We start from the raw sequence: 20,345 nt of genomic DNA, 5'->3' as shown, positions 1-20,345 counted from the left end.
ATCAACTCGGTGACACCTAACATCAACAACAATAATAATAAAGGTTTCTTAAAAAAACAACCTGGCAGTCTACTTCCCCAAAGTCACACAGAGTGGCCAGGAGTTGGAATCAATGCAACACAAACAACAGCAACTGGTTTGGGCTGTTTGTCAGTTTTGGTGTACTTCACAAGAATTCTTTGTCCCATGATTCTTGCAGGGCCCAGCAATGAGTGTCTGGGCGAATGGCACCTCCATCCCCTCCCCGGCAGGCCTGGTTTCTGAATCTTACTTTTCTAGTACATGCTTTCTTCCTGGGCGGCCACTATCCTCTACACCTAATCATAGCTGTCTGTTCCTTGCCTTCTGTGGTAGTTACATAATCTGTTGTCAATTTGAGACTTGAGAGTGAAGGGGTAGAGTTTAGCCTGTCAATCAGGTGTCAGCTTGATGACCTCCTTTGGAGACATGAAGCAGATAAATAGCTCACTGGAGGCAGGACACACGTTCACTCCCTGGGAGACATTGCAGCTGACAAGACACATGGTGCTTCGCTAGAGCCCTGGCGCTGAAGAAGTCACGTGGAGCCCCCTGCCAGCACTAAGATGGTTACAATGTAACTGGATCCACAAGACTTTCTACCCACTGACCTGTGATCTTCCTGCATTCGGCATCATCGCATGTGTTTCATGTGAAGAGGACTTTATAGATTGGTATCAGACATATGAGCTAATATCAGACTTATGGACTTGATCTGGGCTGGGACATTTTCTCAATATTCAGTTGCTCTTGTATATAAAGCTCTTTCTTACACACATATGTGTGTTTATGATTTGTTTCTCTAGTCTACCCAGACGAACACACCTTCCTTACATGAGAATAATGCCAGCAAGGCCCTAGCTTGCAGTTGTTTCTCTGAAGTGTTAGGACACATCTGCACTGAGCTATTTTCTCACCCTCGGTTCTGTGACCAGGAAACAGCATCTGCTGGGAAGGCGGCCAGGACCCAGTACAGGGAAGGAGCAGGTGAGGACAAAGCCTCTGGACCCACTCCTGCAACGTGGACTTCAACAGGCCCCTTCTAGCTTGCCACAGTCCTGGGTCCCCCACGGAGAAGCTCTTTGGCCTTTGGCCTGAATCCTTCACGTGGGAGCTCTCAGTGCTGAGGAACAGAATCTCCACACTTCACATGGCTGTGTGCTCCCAAAGCTCCCCCTTCTACTGCCACCTGTGTACTGATTGGCACCCATTAAAATACATGAGATGCAACTTGAGGCCTTTGGCCTCTTTGCTTCTCAAAATCTCCTTAGCAACTCTACCAATCTCCCTACTCTCTCCAGGTAACAGGGTATTATAAGCAAACACAAACTCGCTGCCATTGAGTCGAGGCCGACTCACCATGACCCTGGATAGAACACGACCCTGAATAGGACAGGATAGAATTGCCCCAATGAGTTTCCGAGACTATAACTTTAAGTGGGTAGAAAGCCCCATCTTTTTCCCACGGAACATCTATCTGGTGGGTTTGAACTGCTGCCCTTGCAGATCACAGCCCAATGAGTAATCACTATGCTTCCAGCGGTCGTAGGATATTCTGTAGTTGTTGTCAGGTTCCATTGAGTCGGTTCTGACCCATGGTGACCGTTTGCACAACAGAAGGAAACACTGCCTGGTCCTGCCCCATCCTCACCTTTGTACCTGTGTCTGAGCCCATGGTTGCAGTCGCTATGGCAACCCATCTCGTGGAGGGCCTTCCTCTTTTCTGCTGCCCCTCCACTTCACCGAACAGGATGTCCATGAGGATGGTATACATAGCCCTTAGTAAGCAGCAGCTCTTCAAAGAAGTTCACATAGATGCATTGTTCCTCACCACAGCTGGATGGGTCGATAATGGGATTACTTGTACAGGGGAGGACATGAAGGCCCTGAGAGTTAGGACATGGCTAGCAAGCAGATAAGCAAAAACTCATGCAGACAAATCTAATTTAGAGCCCATGCCCTTAACCATGATGAAAACTATCCCCCCATTTCCATCCAACTAAAACAGCCTCTTAAGCATCTGAGGGCATGCCCACAGATAGGCCTGCCTCCTCACCTTGGCTTCTGCTGTTCTCTCTACTTGTCCTGCTTCCAGGTCCAACCCCGGGGCCACATCATCCATGAGCTGTTTTCTGACTCCACCTAGAGTCCATTGCTTGTTGCCCTGTTTTCTACTGCACCTTCTCATAGATCTGTTCGAGAATCCTATTGATGTATAACCCTTGTAGACAGCTGGACAACAGGGACCAAGCAAATCCATCTATAAATCCCCACTGTTGAATAGTACCTCTTAGTAAACTTTCATTCTCACTAATGTGTAAATGGTGGATAGGGTTTTTCACATTACCTTTGTCAAGTATTTTCATTTGGACAGAGACAACATCCTAAGCTGGAAATTCAAGGTACTGTGACATTTACTTAGAATTGGAAAACAGGAAGTTTGTTTCTTTATGGGTTTTTTTGTTTGTTTGTTTCTGGACAAGAGAGACCTTTACCCTGGCACAGCCCAAAGTATGAAGTTCAATCTACTTCTATGCTAGGTCTTTCCTGCCTCCTCTGCTTGTCTTAGGTACTCAAAACATGGTAGAGGGAATAGGTTAATCCTAGGAGGGAAAGTCAGATGGAAACTCTGCATGCCACCTGGCTGAGGACACTGCCAGCAGAAATCCCGCTCAGGCCTTGCCAGAGCTGGGGGCACCTCTGTGTGCGGAGCCTCCTCCCGGTGCTCCCCTGCTATAATTAGGACATGACAAAAGGGGGTTATTTTTAAGAAACACAAGCATGCAGAGGATGACTCAGCTGGGCTCGCACTTGCCCAGAACCTCTCACCAGATCCAGAACAGTGTATTCTTCCAACCCCTCCCCAGTGCCAGCAAGGGGGGACATCAAAGAGTTTCCTTTTGGAAAGCTCTCGGGTGGCCCTCTGTGGGGGGAAGAGGAGGACCAGACATTACTGAGGATTTCTTTGAACTCACTCTGGCCTTTGAGCCCCACCCACATGGAGGAGCCTGGCCCCCCTGTCCTCACACAAATGCATCTAGGGGAAAAGCCTCAGGCCTGGCCCTAGACTCCCCTTGACTGTGCCTAACTGGTCCGCATTCGGGGAGCCGTCGGGCTGCCCAGAGGGGAAGGCAGGGTGGGGAGCAGTGGGGTGCGGGGTCCATACAGAAGCGACTGTATGGCGCCTACTAGTTGCCACTGCTATCTGAGAAAGAGGAAGCCCCTCCCGGAGATGAACGGACCCCGTGTCTATCACAGCAGGCTCTGATGGCACCATCGTGCTGCGCATGCCTGTTGTACACGGAGCCACTATGAGCTGGGACCTGGCAGGGCCTCCAGAGCTGTGGCTTCAGAGGAGACAGGAGCAAGAAGCTTGAGTGACTACAGTGTGGGGAGTGTGCCAGGTGTCCTACTGAGTCTTTCACACTCTGAGGGGGCCTCCCTCAAGGCTGAGGCTGGAGGTTGGCATCCAGGAAGCCACTAGGTTCAGTACCAGAGTGATGGCAGCTTGGGGGGCTGGAGGGAGGGCATTCGCCTCTTGCCCCTCTTCCACACAGTGGGGCACTTTAAGGACCTGCCCCACCTGCCCAAGAGGATTGTCCAAGGTGCGCCCACACAATAGAGAATCCCAGCCAGCAGCCAGCCACTCGGACTTCTTGCTACTGCCTCCCCTCAAGTCACAGCTCTGGAGGGTGGAGGGCGGGCAGGGAGGTCCCTAACACTGACCTCTCAGCCCCCACGGTGAAGGGCCTGGGGCAGAATGAAGGCGGTGGGGGGACAGTGGCTACCTAGACTCAAGGTCAGGCCTGCTTTATGATGGGGCGGCCTAGCTGGGTTGCTAGAGGCCGTGTGGCCTGCAGGAAGGAGCATTGTGATGGGGTGGTTGGATCACCCCATCCTCATTCAAGGCCCTCCCTGCTCCTCATTCCTCACTTCTCAGGGCTGTAGGCACCAGCGGCAGGGCAGACAGCTAATGTTATGCAAACAGACAGGCCTTGGCCGGAGAGACTCAGCTCTGGAGAGAATCCCCAGCCTTTTGCCCTTCCCTTAGGATCTTTTCCAGGCAGGAGGCTCTGGCTCCAGATGGAGAGGCACAGCCCTCCTTTCTGCTGCTGAGAAGCCCTCTGCTCTGGGAACTCGGCCCCTGCCTGGCCACCTACAAGGGTCAGATCACTAATTTTGCCTGAGCCAGTCATTTCAGATAAGGCTGACCATCTCTATTGGGTTCTTCAAGCATCTCCGGACACCCTGTTAATGTCAGCTACTGTGGGACCAGCCCCCGACTCATAGAAAATGCCGCAAAACGGGACACCCATTCTCATGATCAGTTGCCTACCAAGACTGTGTTTTCACTGGCTGACTTCTGACAGGCCTTTCTTCCTAGTCCCTCTTAGTCTGGACACTCTGTGGAAACACACAAGCTTCCACTGACATGGATGGGTGGGTGGTGGCTGTGGGTGAGGTGTGATGTCCACGAATCAGACCCAAGTTCCTTATAAGGACGGCGAGAATTCCACTACTGGATAGAGCTGCCACCCCAGATGATATGTAATTCCATGGGGGAACTAAAGCTCCAGTTTCCATCTGGGTGGAACCTGGACCTTGCCCGGGCTTCTGGGGAGACATCCCCTACTACCTTGGAGGGTTTTACTTTTCTCTCCATAGTCTTCCTTCTTCTTGCTCGTATTTTTTGTTTCCTTCGCTTCCTTCCTCATCCGCGTTTCCACCTGGGGCTCCCCTGGCTCCCACCCCACCTGAGGTCTAAGGAGTAATTGCGTTGAGGCCCCATTCTAAGTCTCTTTAGTGTGAGTGCGCCCGGAACCAAAGCACTGTCTCTGATTTCCCTGAGGATGTGGCGCACCTTCCGGTCTGACCGGTAACACCTGGTGTTGCCATGGGCTGGAATTCAACCAACAACAGCTGGCTGGGTTTGGGGTGCTTGGGGCCCCGCACTCAATCAGGCGCCTGGCTCTCGACAATCCTTCATGACAGAAGGCAGCAGGAATCCCACCTGCCACTGTGGCTCGCAGGCTCACAGACTTCTTTATCTTAAGGCAGGGCGACGGACCTCTCTCTGCAAGCCTGAGGGCTCTAGGAGGGAGAGCAAAGTCCCCTGGAGCTGCCATGGAGAAACATGACGAGGAAGGAAAGCCACGAGGCAGGATACGGAAGGAGCCTCAGCAGCCAAAGAGGCAAGGAGAAGCAGTGGGGCGAAGGAGCCAAAGGAGGGAAGACAAGGGTCGCATGAGTCCGCAGGGACTCTGACTTGAGTTTAGAAAAATGTTCCATACGGTCATTCCAATGGGCTTTCCTGCTCACGCAGGCAGCAACCCACTGTCCTCACATCCCTGCCCGCCAGGCTGAGGTCAGACGCAGCAAATCAAGGCCACCAGACTGTCAGAGATGAAAGAACCTGCCAGGAGAGCTGCGCTCCCGGGACGTGTGTGGGGTTGGGGGGACGGACACATGGTGGCCTTTTATTTTGATGTTGGTTGGTTCTACAGTGAGTCTTCGCTGTACTCTAGCCTTCTGCTCCTGTGTGGACTAGCCCGTATCTTATGATCCAACCGTGCTCCACGTTAGGCGCCATGAGCTTGTGTCTTACTGTTTGGCCAAGGTGGGTTGATCCTGACCCCATGGTAACTCCACACGTGTCCGAGTAGGAATGCGCTCCACAGCACTCTCTGCCCGCTTGAAAAGAGACCATTTATTTTGTTCTTTTGTTAACTGCTGCAAACACACCTAGCAAGACACTGCCAACGATTTTGACACATACAACACAGCAGCACAGAGCACATCCTTTAAGTGGTGCAACCAATCTCACCCTCTTTTGCTAAGTCCTTCTTCCTCCACGAATACGAACTCACTGCCTGCCAACTGCCTGCCCCACCTTTCGAGTTGCTCTTGTTAATTTGATCCGATACAGGCAGTTCTTTAGAAGCACACCATGCTCAAAGCAGACATTCTTTACCCATTACACTCAACTCTTGTTTGCTTTACACGGATGGTTTTGGTTGAAAGTTTAAAGATGATCTCAGGACAGCCTTGTTGGGAGTTCATCCTTCCACGCTGGGTTTGGAAGCCTGGATTTCATGAGGTTTTTTAAATTCTGTTCGGCACCTATCCTTCTTGTGATCAGGGTTCGTCTACAGAACCTTTGATCTACATGTTCAACAGGAAATGGTATCCTGTTGGCATTTTAGGTGGAACAGTTCTTTATTACGTGAACACGCCTGAGCCTTTGGGGACATTGACTATCTTTGGCTTCCGGACCCTAGTGGGAGCACCCTCTATGACTTTGATAACCAAAACTCTGACCTTCCTCTAGAGGGGGAGAAGGAGGTGGGGAGAAGGGTGTGGTGAGTGGATAGTGTCATGGACAGGGGAACAACTAGGGAAGCAGAACCAGCATCCAGGAGAGGGTAGAGATCCTGTGAGTACTAGAGCAACACCAAGCTAGTGGAGAGGGAGCACTAAGAGGTGGAAGAAGGGAAAATGTGATAGAGGGGCAGGAGGAGGCAAAAGGAAACAGGCAAGCTCTAGGAAGCAAAGGCATAGATGAGGAGATTAACAGAGGTGTGCACTTATGCAACTATATTAATCCATACAATAGTGATATTGGCCTATGTACATATATTTATAAGGCAATGCACTGAAGCTGCAGACAGGCTTTGGGCCTCGGCTCATACTTCCCTCAATACGAGAACACTCTGTTCTAACAAATTGGAATTCTGTGATGCTCACTCCCACTCCCCACACGATTGCTGAAGACAAAAATGGGTGCATAAGCAGATGTAGTGAAGACAGAGGATGGTGCCCGGCTATTAAAAGATATAGTGTCTGGGGTCTTAAAGGCTTGGAGTTCAACAAGCAGCCATCCAACAGCGAAGCAACAAGCCCACATGGAAGAAGTACACCAGCCAGTGTGATCATGAGGTGTTGAGACTGGGCAATGGGCATCAGAAGATTCACAACAAACAGTAAACCAACAAACAAACATGCATTGATGAGAATGGAGAGGAGTTGGAGCGGAGACCCAAAGCTCATCTATAAACAATGGAACATCTCCCCACAGAGAGGTCGCAGGGAGGGGGTGAGTCAATCAGGGTGCAGTAGAGCACTAATGGGTCATGCAATATACCTCTGATCCCTGGAGGCCTCTTCACCCTCCGCTATCATGACCTCAGTGTGGCCTCCCAATCTAGACTAGACGGGAGTATGTACTAGGTATAGGCAAGAGATAACACTCACAACACATGGAACCCAGGAACAATGGGAATAGTGATACCAAAAGGGCAGGAGGAAGGCGGGGAGAGGTGGGGAGGGAGGGGGCACCAATCGCAATGAATGGCACATAACCACACACCCCTAGTCAGGGGGAAGAACAATAGAAACCAGAAGGGAAGGGAGATGTCGGTTGGAGTGAGATTTGAAAATAATTAACAATCTATAATCTATCAAGTGGCCATGAGGGTTGGGGGGGGGAGGGGAAAAAAGAGGTCTCAATGGAAAGTAAATGTCCAGAAAAGAACAATGGAATATATGTATGAATGTGTTGGATACAATTGATGTACGGTTTGTAACAAGAGTTGTAAGATCCCCGGATACAATGGTTAAAAAAACCCCAAAAACTCTAACCTTCCTCCCCTAGAGGGCTGCCTTGGCCCTAGTGGAGAATCACCATGAATTCTCTTCAGTGGAGAGCCTAAAATACACTGAGGTCCAGAGTTAGGAAGGAGTTGGTTTAAATCCACAGAAGCTGTTCTATACTTGGGGTCTCAACCTTCAAATTTCTGTCTCTAAGAACCACAGTGGGGAAAACACAAAACTTGCTGGCTGTGTGTGGGCGATGCTTTTAGCACTCCAGGGAGGCAGAGGATAGAAAGGCCTCATGTGTGGAGTGGGAGGGAAAGTCCCCTCTCCCTCGTGAGAGTCTGTCTCAAGTTGATACTATGGCAGTTGTTGCTGCCTGACCTCCCCCTCAGCTAACTCCCTTTTGTCAACCCAATGACACTGATCCTCTTTTTTAGAAAGATTATTTAGACAAGTGCAAAAATGGAGAGGAATTCAGGGCTGGAAATAGCCCCAGATGAAGGGAGGGGGTGGAAGGCAATACAAAGGCACTAGAATGATGTAAACCCAGAGGATGGAGGCCCACAGCTGATGGACCACTTCCTATTTCAGTCATTTGCCACCCATGAGGCCACTTCTGAGATTCATGACGGCACCCAACACACTTAGAAATGACTCGATGGCTTTACGTAATGCTGAAATGGTGACACACTGACCGAGTCACCAAACCTTTCCTTGTCTTGACCATCTTGTAGGATTCCCAGACTTTGGGGGGTTGTTAGGTCAAAATCAGCATTAAGAGGGGTCACTTTCTCACTTCTTTGCCCGAAGCTAGATTACCTGGAGAAAAACAGGCTTGCTGAAAGCCCTGGGCAGAAGCTGAGTAGTTGCTTTTCTCCAGGAGCCAGGGAGTCCTGGGTTCTAGTCGGACGCAATGGCGGAAGCAGGCATCTGGGGAGGAAGGAGGGGCTTGGTGCTCTAGGTCTCACAAATCTTCATTTCTCTCTCATTGTCTCCATTTCTCCTGCCTTCCCCCTCCTCCAGGTCTCCTGCCTAGCCCTGTCTCTCAGAAGTCGGACCATTTGCCATCATGAGTTCCCACCCGACCTCGAAACACCGGGAAGACCGAAGACAAATGGCAAGGGTCCTGCCACTCCAGTGAACCACGGTCTCACCGAGTCTGCTCAGGTGGAATTATCCACAGGAGCCCCAATCGACATATACCTATATTATACATGCCTCTCAAATGTTCTGACCTGCTTTCCAATTCTAGGAGTTTAACAGTTCTCTCTACTCAGGAGAAAGGGCTAGAGAGCAGATCACAGGTTTGGGAGATTCCAGAACTGGGTGGAGCCATTCCTCACCATTGTGGAAAGCGTGTTTTGACTGAACCATGAGAAATCACCTCTGTGCTCCTGAGGCCTCCCCCCACTGCCCCTGGGATCCACTTGTTCTGGGCATGGAGGGAGGAGGGTGATGGAAGAGAATCCCTCGCCCCCTGACCCCTCTAAGGACCACTCCTTTTCCCTTATCTTTCTCCCCACTTCCCAGGCCCACTCTGAAGCTTTGGGCAGTTTGAGCTCAGAAGGACAGGAGGGGGAGGGTACGTGGGGCCCCATCACTAGGAGGTTCTTTGCACTCACATCTTTGGCCATCTAACAGCTGTGTTCTTCGGGTGTAGGGGTGACTGCTGGCCTTGGCTGCGTGACAAAGTAGCCAGAGATTAGGGTGTGGAGTGTGATCTGCAGGAGGGGGGTGGGGGTGGGGATGGGATGGAGAGACTGGATTTCTCCAACTCCATGGAGAATGACCAAGGGGACCCTCCCAGAGTGACTTCAGGGAGATTTGAACATGAGAGCCAGTCCAAGGCCAGACTCTCACTCTACCTCATTGTCTGGAGGTGCAGGCAAGACCAGACAATGCTGGCCCGCTGCGTTATCAGGCCCGATTGGCCTTCTGTGTCCCCCTCAGCAGATCCTGTCCCTTCCCCTTGTCATTTTGTTCTTTTCTTGGGTCAACCCAAAGGAGGGGCTATCACGTGATACCTTTCATAAAGTTTATAGAGTAATCCGCCCTAACCTCTGCCTTCCAGACAGGTGAGAAAACGAGGAACACACAGGTAAGTGGCTTGCCCAACTCGTTTAGGGCCTCCCTGGGATTAGAAACCAGGCTTCCTGGACTTCTGTGCTCATTCTCAATAAAGTCGTCCTTGCCTGCTTCCTCCCATCCTGCCACACTCCCGCCTCCACTGTCTGCTTCGACGCTGTGTCCCTCAAAGTCACGAGATGCCACAGCCTGTTCCGCTTCTCCCCAGTGTGTCCAGGACCTGGCACTTCTGCCCTCCTCCTCCATGACATCCCTGCTATCTAGCAGCAGCCTTCTACAGACGCGGGGGGTGCTGCTTCACACCCTGGGTCCACGCGCTCTCCCTGCTGATTCCTTCATCGCCTGCTCCGGTTCTTCTCTGGACACCTCGGTCCGGAGGACTTTTCTTCACTTCTTTTTCTCTCCTCATAAACATATCTAGCTATCACTGCAACTGTCACCCCAGTTTTGCCTTTTCAGCCCCCCTGAGGCACTCCTGCGGTGCCTAGGGAGCACCTCAGATCCCAGCCCCAGCTGAAACCCACGTGCTTCCTCCTCCTTTCTCAGAACTTCCACCACCTCAGTCAGCATCCTGCTGACTTTCAACCCCACCCCGGGCTCTAAGCCCTTATTGACTTGGCCTTCCCGGCCGTCCCAGGCACTTTCTCCGGTGAAAAATGGAACGTGCCTCCGAGCCTGCAGGTCCCGTGGAGCCAAGGAAAATGGATCCAAACAGGAACCATCTTAAAAGACCCAGAGTCCCTGTTCCATGCCTACGCCTTGGCAGGTAGAAGAGTTGGGCTTTCCCACGCTCTGGCGTGGAGAGTCTCAGGGAAGAGCCTGAAGTGGCAGGGCACTCAGCATCTGCTGGGAGGGAACGCAAGGAAGGGGATGACTCAGGCCCTTGCTGCACAGCAAGGCTGAGATTAAAACATCCCCTTCCCTGGCTTGATGCATGGCCAGATGCCTACTTCTGGGCCACTCATCTGCACTAACTAGCCTTCAAGAAGGAGGGGGCTTCAACAATTTATGGAAAAATGGAATGAAAAGATAATGGAATTCTCCCAAGAACTTTTGGAACCCCCTCGTATGCTCACAGTCTTCAGAGGCAACTGCCATCTTGTCCAGAGACAGCAGTTGCTGGGTGCTTGACTCTGAGAGGGAGAGAGATAGAATTGGGCCAGGGTCTGAGGTCAGAGGCTCAGGGCAGTGATCAGCACAGGATAAGGGTCAGGAGGCCATTAAGAGTCGTCTGAAGCTATCCTAGTCCCTAAAGGGCCCCAGCTTCTGCAGAAGGATGGAGGACTGGCCCAGGCTGCCTGGGTACCATGTGGTGGTGTGTGCACCGTACCAAGTGGGGCTGGCACAGGGAGATGCTCATATGACACAACATGCTGCTGTTATTAATGAAAGCTCAGTTTATTATTAATAAAAGGAGTATCCCCCCCCCCCCAGTATCATTCTGGGTCAGATATTTGCCAGTGAATTAACCCTGGTTACTTTGGGCCACTGAAGAAATCTCCAATCTGCTGTTTCTTCAGTGGGTCACTTTGACCCGGCAGCTGACTCACTGGGAGGGAGGTGTAAGCCAAAGGAAGAGGACTGAGACAGTGGCCTCTGATAATGCCACAATCGAGTGACGGCAGTCGCCCTTGCTGTGGGGCTCCGAACGATACAACTCTGGGAAAGTCACACATTCTACCAACGCCATTGCAGACGTGGAAAAACGTGAGCACACAAGGACTCCGTGACATGCTTACGCTCCTCAAGCTCCTAAGTAGCCAAACAGGTTCCCGGTTTCTGGCTTCTAGGCCCTGTGTAGCCTCCCTGCTGCCTGTCCTGCCAGCTGCCCTTCCTCTCGTGCAACCTGAAGCTTCTCCCTCCATTTTCAGTACAACTGACAGTCCACAGGGGGTAAGAGCCACAGTGAGGGATATGCACAGTGGGGCTCCTTTTCCATAGGTGTTCCTTGAGGAAGGAGCCATCTGCTTAGAGATCAAACGCCAAGCCCAGGACACGGCTTTGTCCCCTTGGGTCAGAACAGCCCCACGAGTGTGTGCCCTTGGCTTTGAGTTGGGGAAGAGGAAAGAGTACTCACGATTTGTCTCGTCTGCCCAGTCGTCTCGGGGGGCTGGCCTGCCTCCTTCGGGGGGACAGGGATTTCCCTCGGCTTCTCACCTGGGTAGGAGAGTGGGCACTTGCAGGTTTCAGGATCTGAAAGAAATAGGAGGCGTCACCACACTAGTTCCTACAACACACCCCCTAGCTCGCCATGACCCCATCGTTCAGGAGGCTGAGCAGAGAGACATCCAAAGGCGGAGGGCTGAGGCAAGGATGGTGCTTTCTCATTCTGCACTTGCAAGAAATAGGGTGCCACTTCCCTGAGGCTTTCCAGGGTGGAGAAGAACCCAAGGTTTCGTCCTCCTGGGACTGTGTCTAGCAGTCTGGCCAGTTCCTCTCCTTCATCCACTCTTCCCCTGGAACCAGCTTGCTCTTCCTCCAGCCTGCCCATCCACACTCATGCATGGAGTGGTTTCAGCTTGTCCCGAATCTCCACACCAAGCCCCACAGAGGGGCAAGGACAGGTCCGCAAACGTGTCCAAGCTTGAAGACCCCATACTAACCTTTCTCCTCAGTATGCACAAGCTGTCTCCCAGTGACTCTAGCCCTGGAAGGACCAGGACAGAGAGGCATCATGTCCCCTTGGAAATGATACCAGTTGAGAGATGAGGTTTTGAGCCTGGTCTTTATAGGGCATGTGTAGGAGATGCTTCATTTGTTACTGACACATCTTAACTTTACAACAAAGGGGGTTCGAGCTCACAAAGCAGAGCAGACCTATCATGTGACTCTGGACCCTATAAACTCCAACTTGCCAGGGATTCTCCTGGTTTTAATACTGAAAACTGTCCTGAGAAATGCCTCTATTCTGAAAAAATGAATGACTGGTCACTGAATGATCAGGTCAAAATAGGGCAAAAGTAAAGTTACATTATAAAATGAAGCTCAGATTTTCCATCTCATTTTCAAAAAGAAATGCAGGCCCAGACATTTAAGTGTAAGGTCTATTAATTATTTTAGCTCTGATTTTTTAAAAAAAACACAGCAATGATTGTGATGATGGTGCAGGACCAAGCAATGTTTCATTCTGTTTTACCAATTGCAGGGTTTCAACAAGCTAATGAAGTACTGAAAGCATTCATTGGTCCATGCCAAGAAATTTGGGAGATAGCTACTTAACCCACCTGACTAGAAGAGATTAATGTCTGTATCATTCCAAAGAAAGGTGACCCAACAGAATGGGCACATTACAGAAATGTATCATCGATATCACATGCAAGTACAATTTTGCTGAGGATTATCCAACAAGGATTGCAGATTACACTGACAGGGAGCTGTCAGAGGTTCAGGCTGGATTCTGAAGAGGATGTGGAACAAAGGATATCATCGCTGGTGTCAGCTGGATCTTGGTTGAAAGCAGTGAGTACTGAAACGATGTTTACTTGTATTTTATTGACAATGCAAAGGCATTGGATTATGTGCACCTTAGCAAACTGTTGACAGCCTTGAGAATACTGGGAATTCCAGAACCCTTCACTGTGCTCATGAGGAACTTGTACATGGATCAAGTTCTGTGAAGAGAATAAGGGAAACCAGCACGGTTTAAAATTCAAGGAAGATGTTTGTCAAGGTTTTATCCTCTCACAGTACTTATTCAATCTGCATGCTGAACAAATAGCAGAGAGGCTGGGTTATCTGAAGAAGAACGCTGCATCAGGATTGGAGAAAGGCTTATTAACCACCGCCAGCTGCAGATGCCAGCCATGCTTGCTGAAAGCCAGGACTTGGAGCACTTCCTGATAAGTATCAAGGACTGCAGCGTTCAGTATGGGTTACAACTCAATGTCAAGATGATCCAAATCCCCACAGCTGGACTAATATGTGACATCAGGATAAATGGAGAAAAGATTGAAGTTGTCAAGAATTTCTTCTTGCTTGGATCCACAATTCATGCTCGTGAAACCACCAGACAAGAGATCAAATGATACACTGTGCTGGGTAAAATGCTACACAGACCTCTTTAAAGTGTGGACAAACAAGGATGTCATGTCGAGGAGCAAGGTGCACCTGACTCAAGCCATGGTATGTTAAACCGCCTTCTACACAGGTGAAAGTTGGATATTGAATGACCAAAGAAAAATCCATGTGTTTGACGACCAAAGAATCTATGCATTTGAATTAGGTAAGATGCTGGCAAGGTCTGCCAAAAGAATAAGCAAATCTGTCTTGGAAGAAGTACAGGCAGAATGTTCCTTAAAGGCAAGGATGGTGAGTATTTTGGACGTATTACTAGAAGAGACCAGGCCCTGGAGAAAGACCTCATGCTTGGTAGAGGGGCGTTGGAAAAGTGACGATGCTCAACAAGATGGATTGCCACAGTAGCGGCCACAGTGGGCTGGAGCCACGGCAAGGGTGGCGCAGCATGGCCAGGCAGTGTTTAGTTCTGCTGTGCACAGGGCGGGCGGCTCTGAGGGGGGCGGACTCACAGCACCGAACCACAACATCAGCAAAAAGTCAATGACTTACCTTTTTCGTTTCATGAGGGTGGCCAGTTGAGTAAGATAATATTAAGAAGCTTTAGACCATCAGAGAAACATGGGGCATGTGACAAGAGGGAGGGAGGAAGAGAGGAGAGGGGGAGAGGCAGAGAGTGGACGCAGAAGGCGCTCTTTTGCACCCACTCCTTTGTCTTCCCGACTGCTGTTGTCCAGCATGGAGACAATTCCAACTCTGAGTGACCTCACAGGACAGAGATGAACTGCCCGATACCATTTCTTGGCTGTAATCATTATGCAATCAGACCACAAGATATTTCCTAGCAGAGCCATTGCGGGGCGGGAAGAGGTTTGGGTTGGTTAGCAGCTGAGTGCTTAACTGTTGTGCCACCAGGGCTCCTGTCTTCCTTGCACTTACCTTCATTCTCATGTCCCTGGCATATTTCTCTAACTCCTTCCTTATGTCGGCCCTCAACATCTTTGAGACATTGAGGACGATCTGCTTCCACTCAATGGGCTGGAAGCTATGAGGCTCATGGGGAACGTACAGTCCAATCTTGACCTTCTTGACTGTATGCAGGTACTTCTTGTAGGAGTCTTCAAAGTCAAAGATGAGGTCACTCAGAGTCCGAAAGGTCAATGGCTTGTCCATCAGCTCAGCCCTTCGGCTCATACCCAGGGAGCCATAGCGGCCATTGCAGTAAATCCCCAGCACAACATGGTGAAAGCAGTTTCCTGAGAAGTAGGTTTTAAAGCTGATGGGGAATCGCTCAATGGAAGGCTGCCCGTTGGTTAGGTATCTTAGACCATCTGAGTCAAGGAAAAGGAGGCCTTGAAGACGCAGAGCTCTTGGCTTCCCCGGAAAGGAAAATGGCCCACATGGGTCAATGAGTCCATCCCCTCACCCCAAGGAGGCCCAGAGCATACCTTTCCAGACTAACACTTTTATAAAAGGCTTACATGATATTTTCAAGTACTTACTACATGGTGCACACCAAAGTCCACTTCATGCATGAAAAGAGAACACTCGGTCTTCTCTCCAGTATTTAAATAAATGAAAAATGAATGCTAAGAAGGTACTCTTCTCCCACGTGGCTTTCTACAGGAAGTGAGAGGCCACAGTGAACCTAACAGAACCGCCTTCTCTTTCTGGGTCTCCCACATTTTCCACCATTGACAGGGTGCAATCTTACCACGGCGCTATTGCTCTCTGTTCGCAGAAGGGATCTGAGCTTTCCGTCTCTGAGAGGATTCCACCTCATGCAGGTTCTGGGGTTCACCGACTGGATTCTCGTGAAGTTTTTTACCCAGTCAGAAGGATGTGACCAGACCTTGTTTTGGAACATCAAACCTGGCTGCTGGGAGGCTATGGGGTGGAAGCTGGGGATCTCCTGGAGGCCACTGTAGTGGTGAGGGGACAAGGAAAAGTAGACTCCAGGCAGAGGTGGTAGTGACACAGAAGAGGTGGCAGACTTGTTGATTATCTGGTTGCAATGGTAAGGGTTAGGCAGAAGTCAGAATAGGCGACATCTGCATCTCATCGGCCCCTTTCACTGGTCCTGGCACGCCCACCTCCTAGCCTTCGTACCACCAGCACTCAAACCTCAAGGTGCCCTTCATCCTCCACCCTTTGGCTCTTTCCGCTAATTAACCCAGCTGGGGACAGGGACCTAGGCTCTTACTGTTACCTCACTTTGAGTCAAACAGCGGGGCAGGGCTGGGTAAGCGCTCCCTGACTCCATGCCCTGGACCTCTGAACAACAAGCACAAGCTTGAACGCATCTCGAAGGGCCGGGGCAGTTTGGCTAGCCCATCTTGTTGTTCACTGGAGAGAGTGGGCCCCTGACTCCCAGTGGCCACAGGTGCTACAGAGGGAACTGCTCCTCGGCAAGGTCTTGGCTCCTAATCTTTCTGGAAGCACATCACTGGGTCTTTTCCCTAGCCATCGCTGGAAGGGTTTGAACTGCCAACCTTTAGGCAAACAAACCATTGGCTCCGCCCAAATGTTTTTAGTGATCCTTACAACCCAGTTTTTCTGGAGCTGGTGATATGAGCCAGTCGTCTAGTGATTCTACTGGCTTGACACAGTAAATAATAAGCCAGGACAGGAAACACAGCCCTTCGTGCACAGTGTGTGCTCCATTAGGGGAAGGGGAGTTCCCCACTCTCTTCTGCACCAGGTCTTACTCCCACTCAAATCTCATTTCCACACAGTGGAATCAAACGTTGGTATAGGTCACTTTTCTGTCTCAAGATTTTCCAGCCTTTGTCATCTTCTGGAGGACCTGGTCCCAGTCCCTTAGCAAAGTCCTGCCATGGCTTGGGCCCTACTCATTTACTTGGACGGTCTCATTCCCTCATGCCCTGGACTAGCAGCAGCCAGCCCTAGCAGACCTTTGGCAGTTTTTTGAGAATACACCCTGGTGACCTAAAGAACCCACTTCCCGTTGTCGGCGGACCTCAGCACATCAAGTCTCTTCTAATCTGAAGTCATACAACACTGAAAAACTTAAGTCACCTTGACATGGCAGGGTCATTTATGTTACAAAGCTAAGAGACCAAAGCGATGTATGAAATTAGAGGGGGGGAAATGCTATCAAACAAATGCTATGTTAAATTGCATTCATATTGTAGTAACAACTTCCTGTAAGGCTTGACTCACACATCCGCCTTTTTGTGTGGGAGACTCACAGTGGGCAGAAATCTCTAGGAGTCTCCCAAAGATGAGGGAGGGAACATGGCACATTTGGCTACCGGTTGGGCTGCTCACTGTAAGGCCAGCAATTTGAAACCACCAGCTGGCCCCTGGGTGAAAGATGAGGCCTACTACTCCTGTACTGCTTTAGTCTTGGAAATCCACAGGGACAGTTCTACTCTGTCCTTCAGGGTCGCGATGCATCAGAATGGGCTCAATGGCAGTGAGTTTGGGAAAGATTGTGGGACCTTGTATGTTGTGCTCGTGAATGGTAAGGGTGCTGTGTGCTTGCTCAGCCTGAGTTAGGGATTCTCTACCGAGCCCTCCCAGAGCACTCGGTGCACCTGCAACCTGTGTTGTCACTGTTTCTATCTCGTGAGGGAAGGGGCTATACTCCTCATGAGATCCAGCCTCACACCTGGATGGGTCCTTAGGGATGACTGTAATTGAAGAGAAGAATTTAGGGGCAGACAAAAAATTTGGGGTGCTGACCTCCACCATGGCTTCAGGAACCAGGCCTGAGCTGAGAGAGAGAGACTGTATTCTCCCATCATCTTATATACTCTTGGGGCATGCAAGCCCCCTTAATTACAGGTAACCACATGTGTCACAAGGTGGGCTGTACCCTAACCCTAGAGGACCCTGAGTTCATTGAAGTGCTGGGGGCAGTTAAAGGGAGTGACTGTCCCCTGAGCAGTGAGAACAATATCAACATGGCTTATCCTATTGATCGTGACCCCCTTTGGGGGGTTGTCGAATAACCCTTTCACAGGGGTTGCCCGATTTATAACAGTAGCAACATTACAGTGAGGAAGTAACAACAAAAATAATGTTATGGTTGGGGGTCACCACAACGAGGCACTGTATGAAAGGGTCGCGGCATTAAGAAGGTTGAGAACCACTTTTATCTGTAGTATCGATAAAGCTGCCAGGCAGATAGCAATCAGCTAGGTGCTTGTAAGAGGTAACATTCAAGTAGCACTATGATGGGAGGATATTGTGGGGATTCATCTCAATTATGAGAATGTGATCAGGGCTCATCGCTAACTCACAAGGGCAAAGGGCTCCCGCCACCCCGAATCCTGGCCTCCCAGGCTTCTTAAATATGAGAATAAAGAATTTGTCCGCATGCACTCTCTTCCCATTCCTCTGTTTCCCACATTCATCCTGCTATTTCCTGGGCAGAGCAGAGTTCACGAGGTGTCTGGTCAATGGGGAAACCTGGCGGAAAGAAAGACTCCTTCGGCTTGAGAACAAAGGCCTGCACTCAGCAGAGGGCTAACCCAGGAACTTTGAAGAGAAAGACACTCGGGGACCCCAGCCTTGAGGCCCTGAGGTCAGCCTTGCTCTGGGCCTGCTCTTTAGCACCCGTGGTGCCTCTCTATCACAATGTCTCCACACGCTCTTCCATCCATCATGTGAGGCAACGGGGCCAGAAGGGTGTGAGATCACAACCCCGAGTCCTCTTACATCAACTCGGACTTGCTTTCTGGGGCATTCCTTAGTTGCTTAAGTCAGTGTAACAAACACTTCGTGAGTAAGTATGGATGGTGCCAGACGCCCTGCTGGGGAGGGCTGTGGTGTCAGAGATGACGAATGTGGCCCTGGTGTGGGAAAGCTCACAGTGGCAGGGCAGATGGCCTCAAAAGGAACACGTGACACACAAGTGTGTAAGTCTGGGAGGAAAGAGGAGCCTTGGGGAGGCGGAACCAGGACAAATGGAGTCAGCCGGTGGGCATATGGGAAGGGTGAGGGGGCCAGAGACCACTTGTCCATCTTGTCTATGGAGTTTTCTGTCATGTGAGACAACTGGGGCCCTGACATGGAGGTGAGGGGTAGCGCAGGGAAGTGGTTCCAGCTTCTCCAGGGGCGGGGGAGCAGCGGTGCCGCCACCCTCCTGGGAAACGTGGGCTCTGGTGGTTCTCATCCTGCCTAATGCAGGGACCCTTTCACACAGTTCCTCATGGTGTCATGACCCCCAACCACAAAATCATTTTCATTGCGACCGCATCACTGTAATTTTGCTGCTGTTATGAATCGGGTGACCCCTGTGAAAAGATTGCTCGACCCCCAAAGAGGTCGTGACCCACAGGTTGAGAACTGCTGCTCTAAGGGTACCCTGTGACTCTAGTAGGCCTAGTACTTCAGCACCATGAATCAGCCACCAAGGTCAGTGAAGGTCCTTAAATAGCTGCCGTGATTCAGAAGATCAAAGAGCTGTCACCCAACACATCAGTGCAAGCATCCACATGCACTCGAGCAAGACACAAAAGAGTGGCTCTTTGGGAGAGTCCTGAGCTCACAAACCAACCCCCCTGGGTTAAAGCTGTCTCTGCAGTACCTGGTCGGTGACCTGCTCGAGGGCCGGCTGGAGACAGAACTGAGGGCCCTGCGCTATCCCCAACAGGACAGCAGGCCTCAGGGACGCTGAGCCAGCGAAAAACCAAGCGCCCGCCTCTCCACCTAGGATTCAGCTAGGCATACAGACTGATAACGAACGGGCTGCCCCCAGCAATCCCAAACAGGCCAGACAATTCCAGGCACCTGATGCCTGGATTTAATTGACACGTGCAGGGACAAAACAAAGCGAATCAAGTAAGATGTCTTACATAGCCAGGTCACTCAGACCTCCATGAGCCCATGCGTCTACCCCAACCAAGACCTTGGGTTCTCCCTCTTCGAGCCAAGTCCCAGGCCAATTGTCCGCCCCCATTAAACTTCCATGAGGGCTGCTGAACAGCTGTATCTGACTCTTGCCACTGAAAGGGGGCTGTGGGCCCCAGCCATCTGCTACTGCCAGCCCTCCCCGCCTCCATTCCTGCTCCCTTGCTGGGCTCCCCAGGCGCATGGTTCATCTCCTTTGTGGGGAGTAGGAGGGGCTTCAATAAAGCTCAAGGTCCCAGTTTCCAAAGGTCAGCCAAGGCACCTGTGGGCCCTGTCACCACAGCCTGTGAGTGCTCCGCAGACGACCAAGAGGCTCAGAAATTGGCCTGCCTGCGAAAATGTCCAGAGACCAAGAAAGCTGAATAGGCCTTGGATGTTGGCAGTTCAACAGGAGCATTGTCGCTTTACACCCAGGAGTTCAATTCCAGGCCATCAGGCTGCATGTACAGTCACCCCCACCCCCACCCCCCATTTGACAGTGGAGGCGGGGGTGCTGCTAGGTTGGCCAGCAGGCTTTCGCAGAGCTTCCAGACTGGGACCGTCTAGGAAGCAGGGCCACAAATTAGGCAACGACCCCTGTAGATTGCTCTGGGATCATCTGCCATCAAGGAAGGCCGTGGCACAGGGCAGGGCCTCAGTGGCTGACCTGAGGACAGCTAACAACCACATCACCGACAATGGTTCCCAGCTGTTCCAGCGGATTCTCAATCACCTGTCCTGCTCCTGGTTTTCTCCTCCCTCTCCTGATCATCCTC

The 20,345-nt window shown here is 50.9% G+C and overlaps 1 protein-coding gene across 3 annotated transcripts in view; it reads right to left on the bottom strand.

The window, feature by feature from the left end:
- VASH2 (vasohibin 2) overlaps nucleotides 1-20,345 on the bottom strand; it is a 45,630-nt gene that overhangs the window by 8,120 nt on the left and 17,165 nt on the right. For 2 of the 3 annotated variants that reach the window (XM_075530200.1, XM_075530210.1), the window contains 4 exons: nucleotides 14,650-15,031; nucleotides 11,774-11,889; nucleotides 9,234-9,290; nucleotides 8,431-8,541 (listed from right to left, as the gene is read on the bottom strand). In XM_075530200.1, the coding sequence (XP_075386315.1) occupies nucleotides 8,431-8,541; nucleotides 9,234-9,290; nucleotides 11,774-11,889; nucleotides 14,650-15,031 (666 nt within the window). The remainder of the gene's footprint in view (nucleotides 1-8,430; nucleotides 8,542-9,233; nucleotides 9,291-11,773; nucleotides 11,890-14,649; nucleotides 15,032-20,345) is intronic. The other variant, XM_075530207.1, reaches the window with a different exon arrangement.

This window comes from Tenrec ecaudatus, chromosome 1, assembly GCF_050624435.1.
Source record: "Tenrec ecaudatus isolate mTenEca1 chromosome 1, mTenEca1.hap1, whole genome shotgun sequence".
NCBI classification, from domain to species: domain Eukaryota; kingdom Metazoa; phylum Chordata; class Mammalia; order Afrosoricida; family Tenrecidae; genus Tenrec; species Tenrec ecaudatus.
This window is presented reverse-complemented; position numbering and strand designations above follow the sequence as displayed.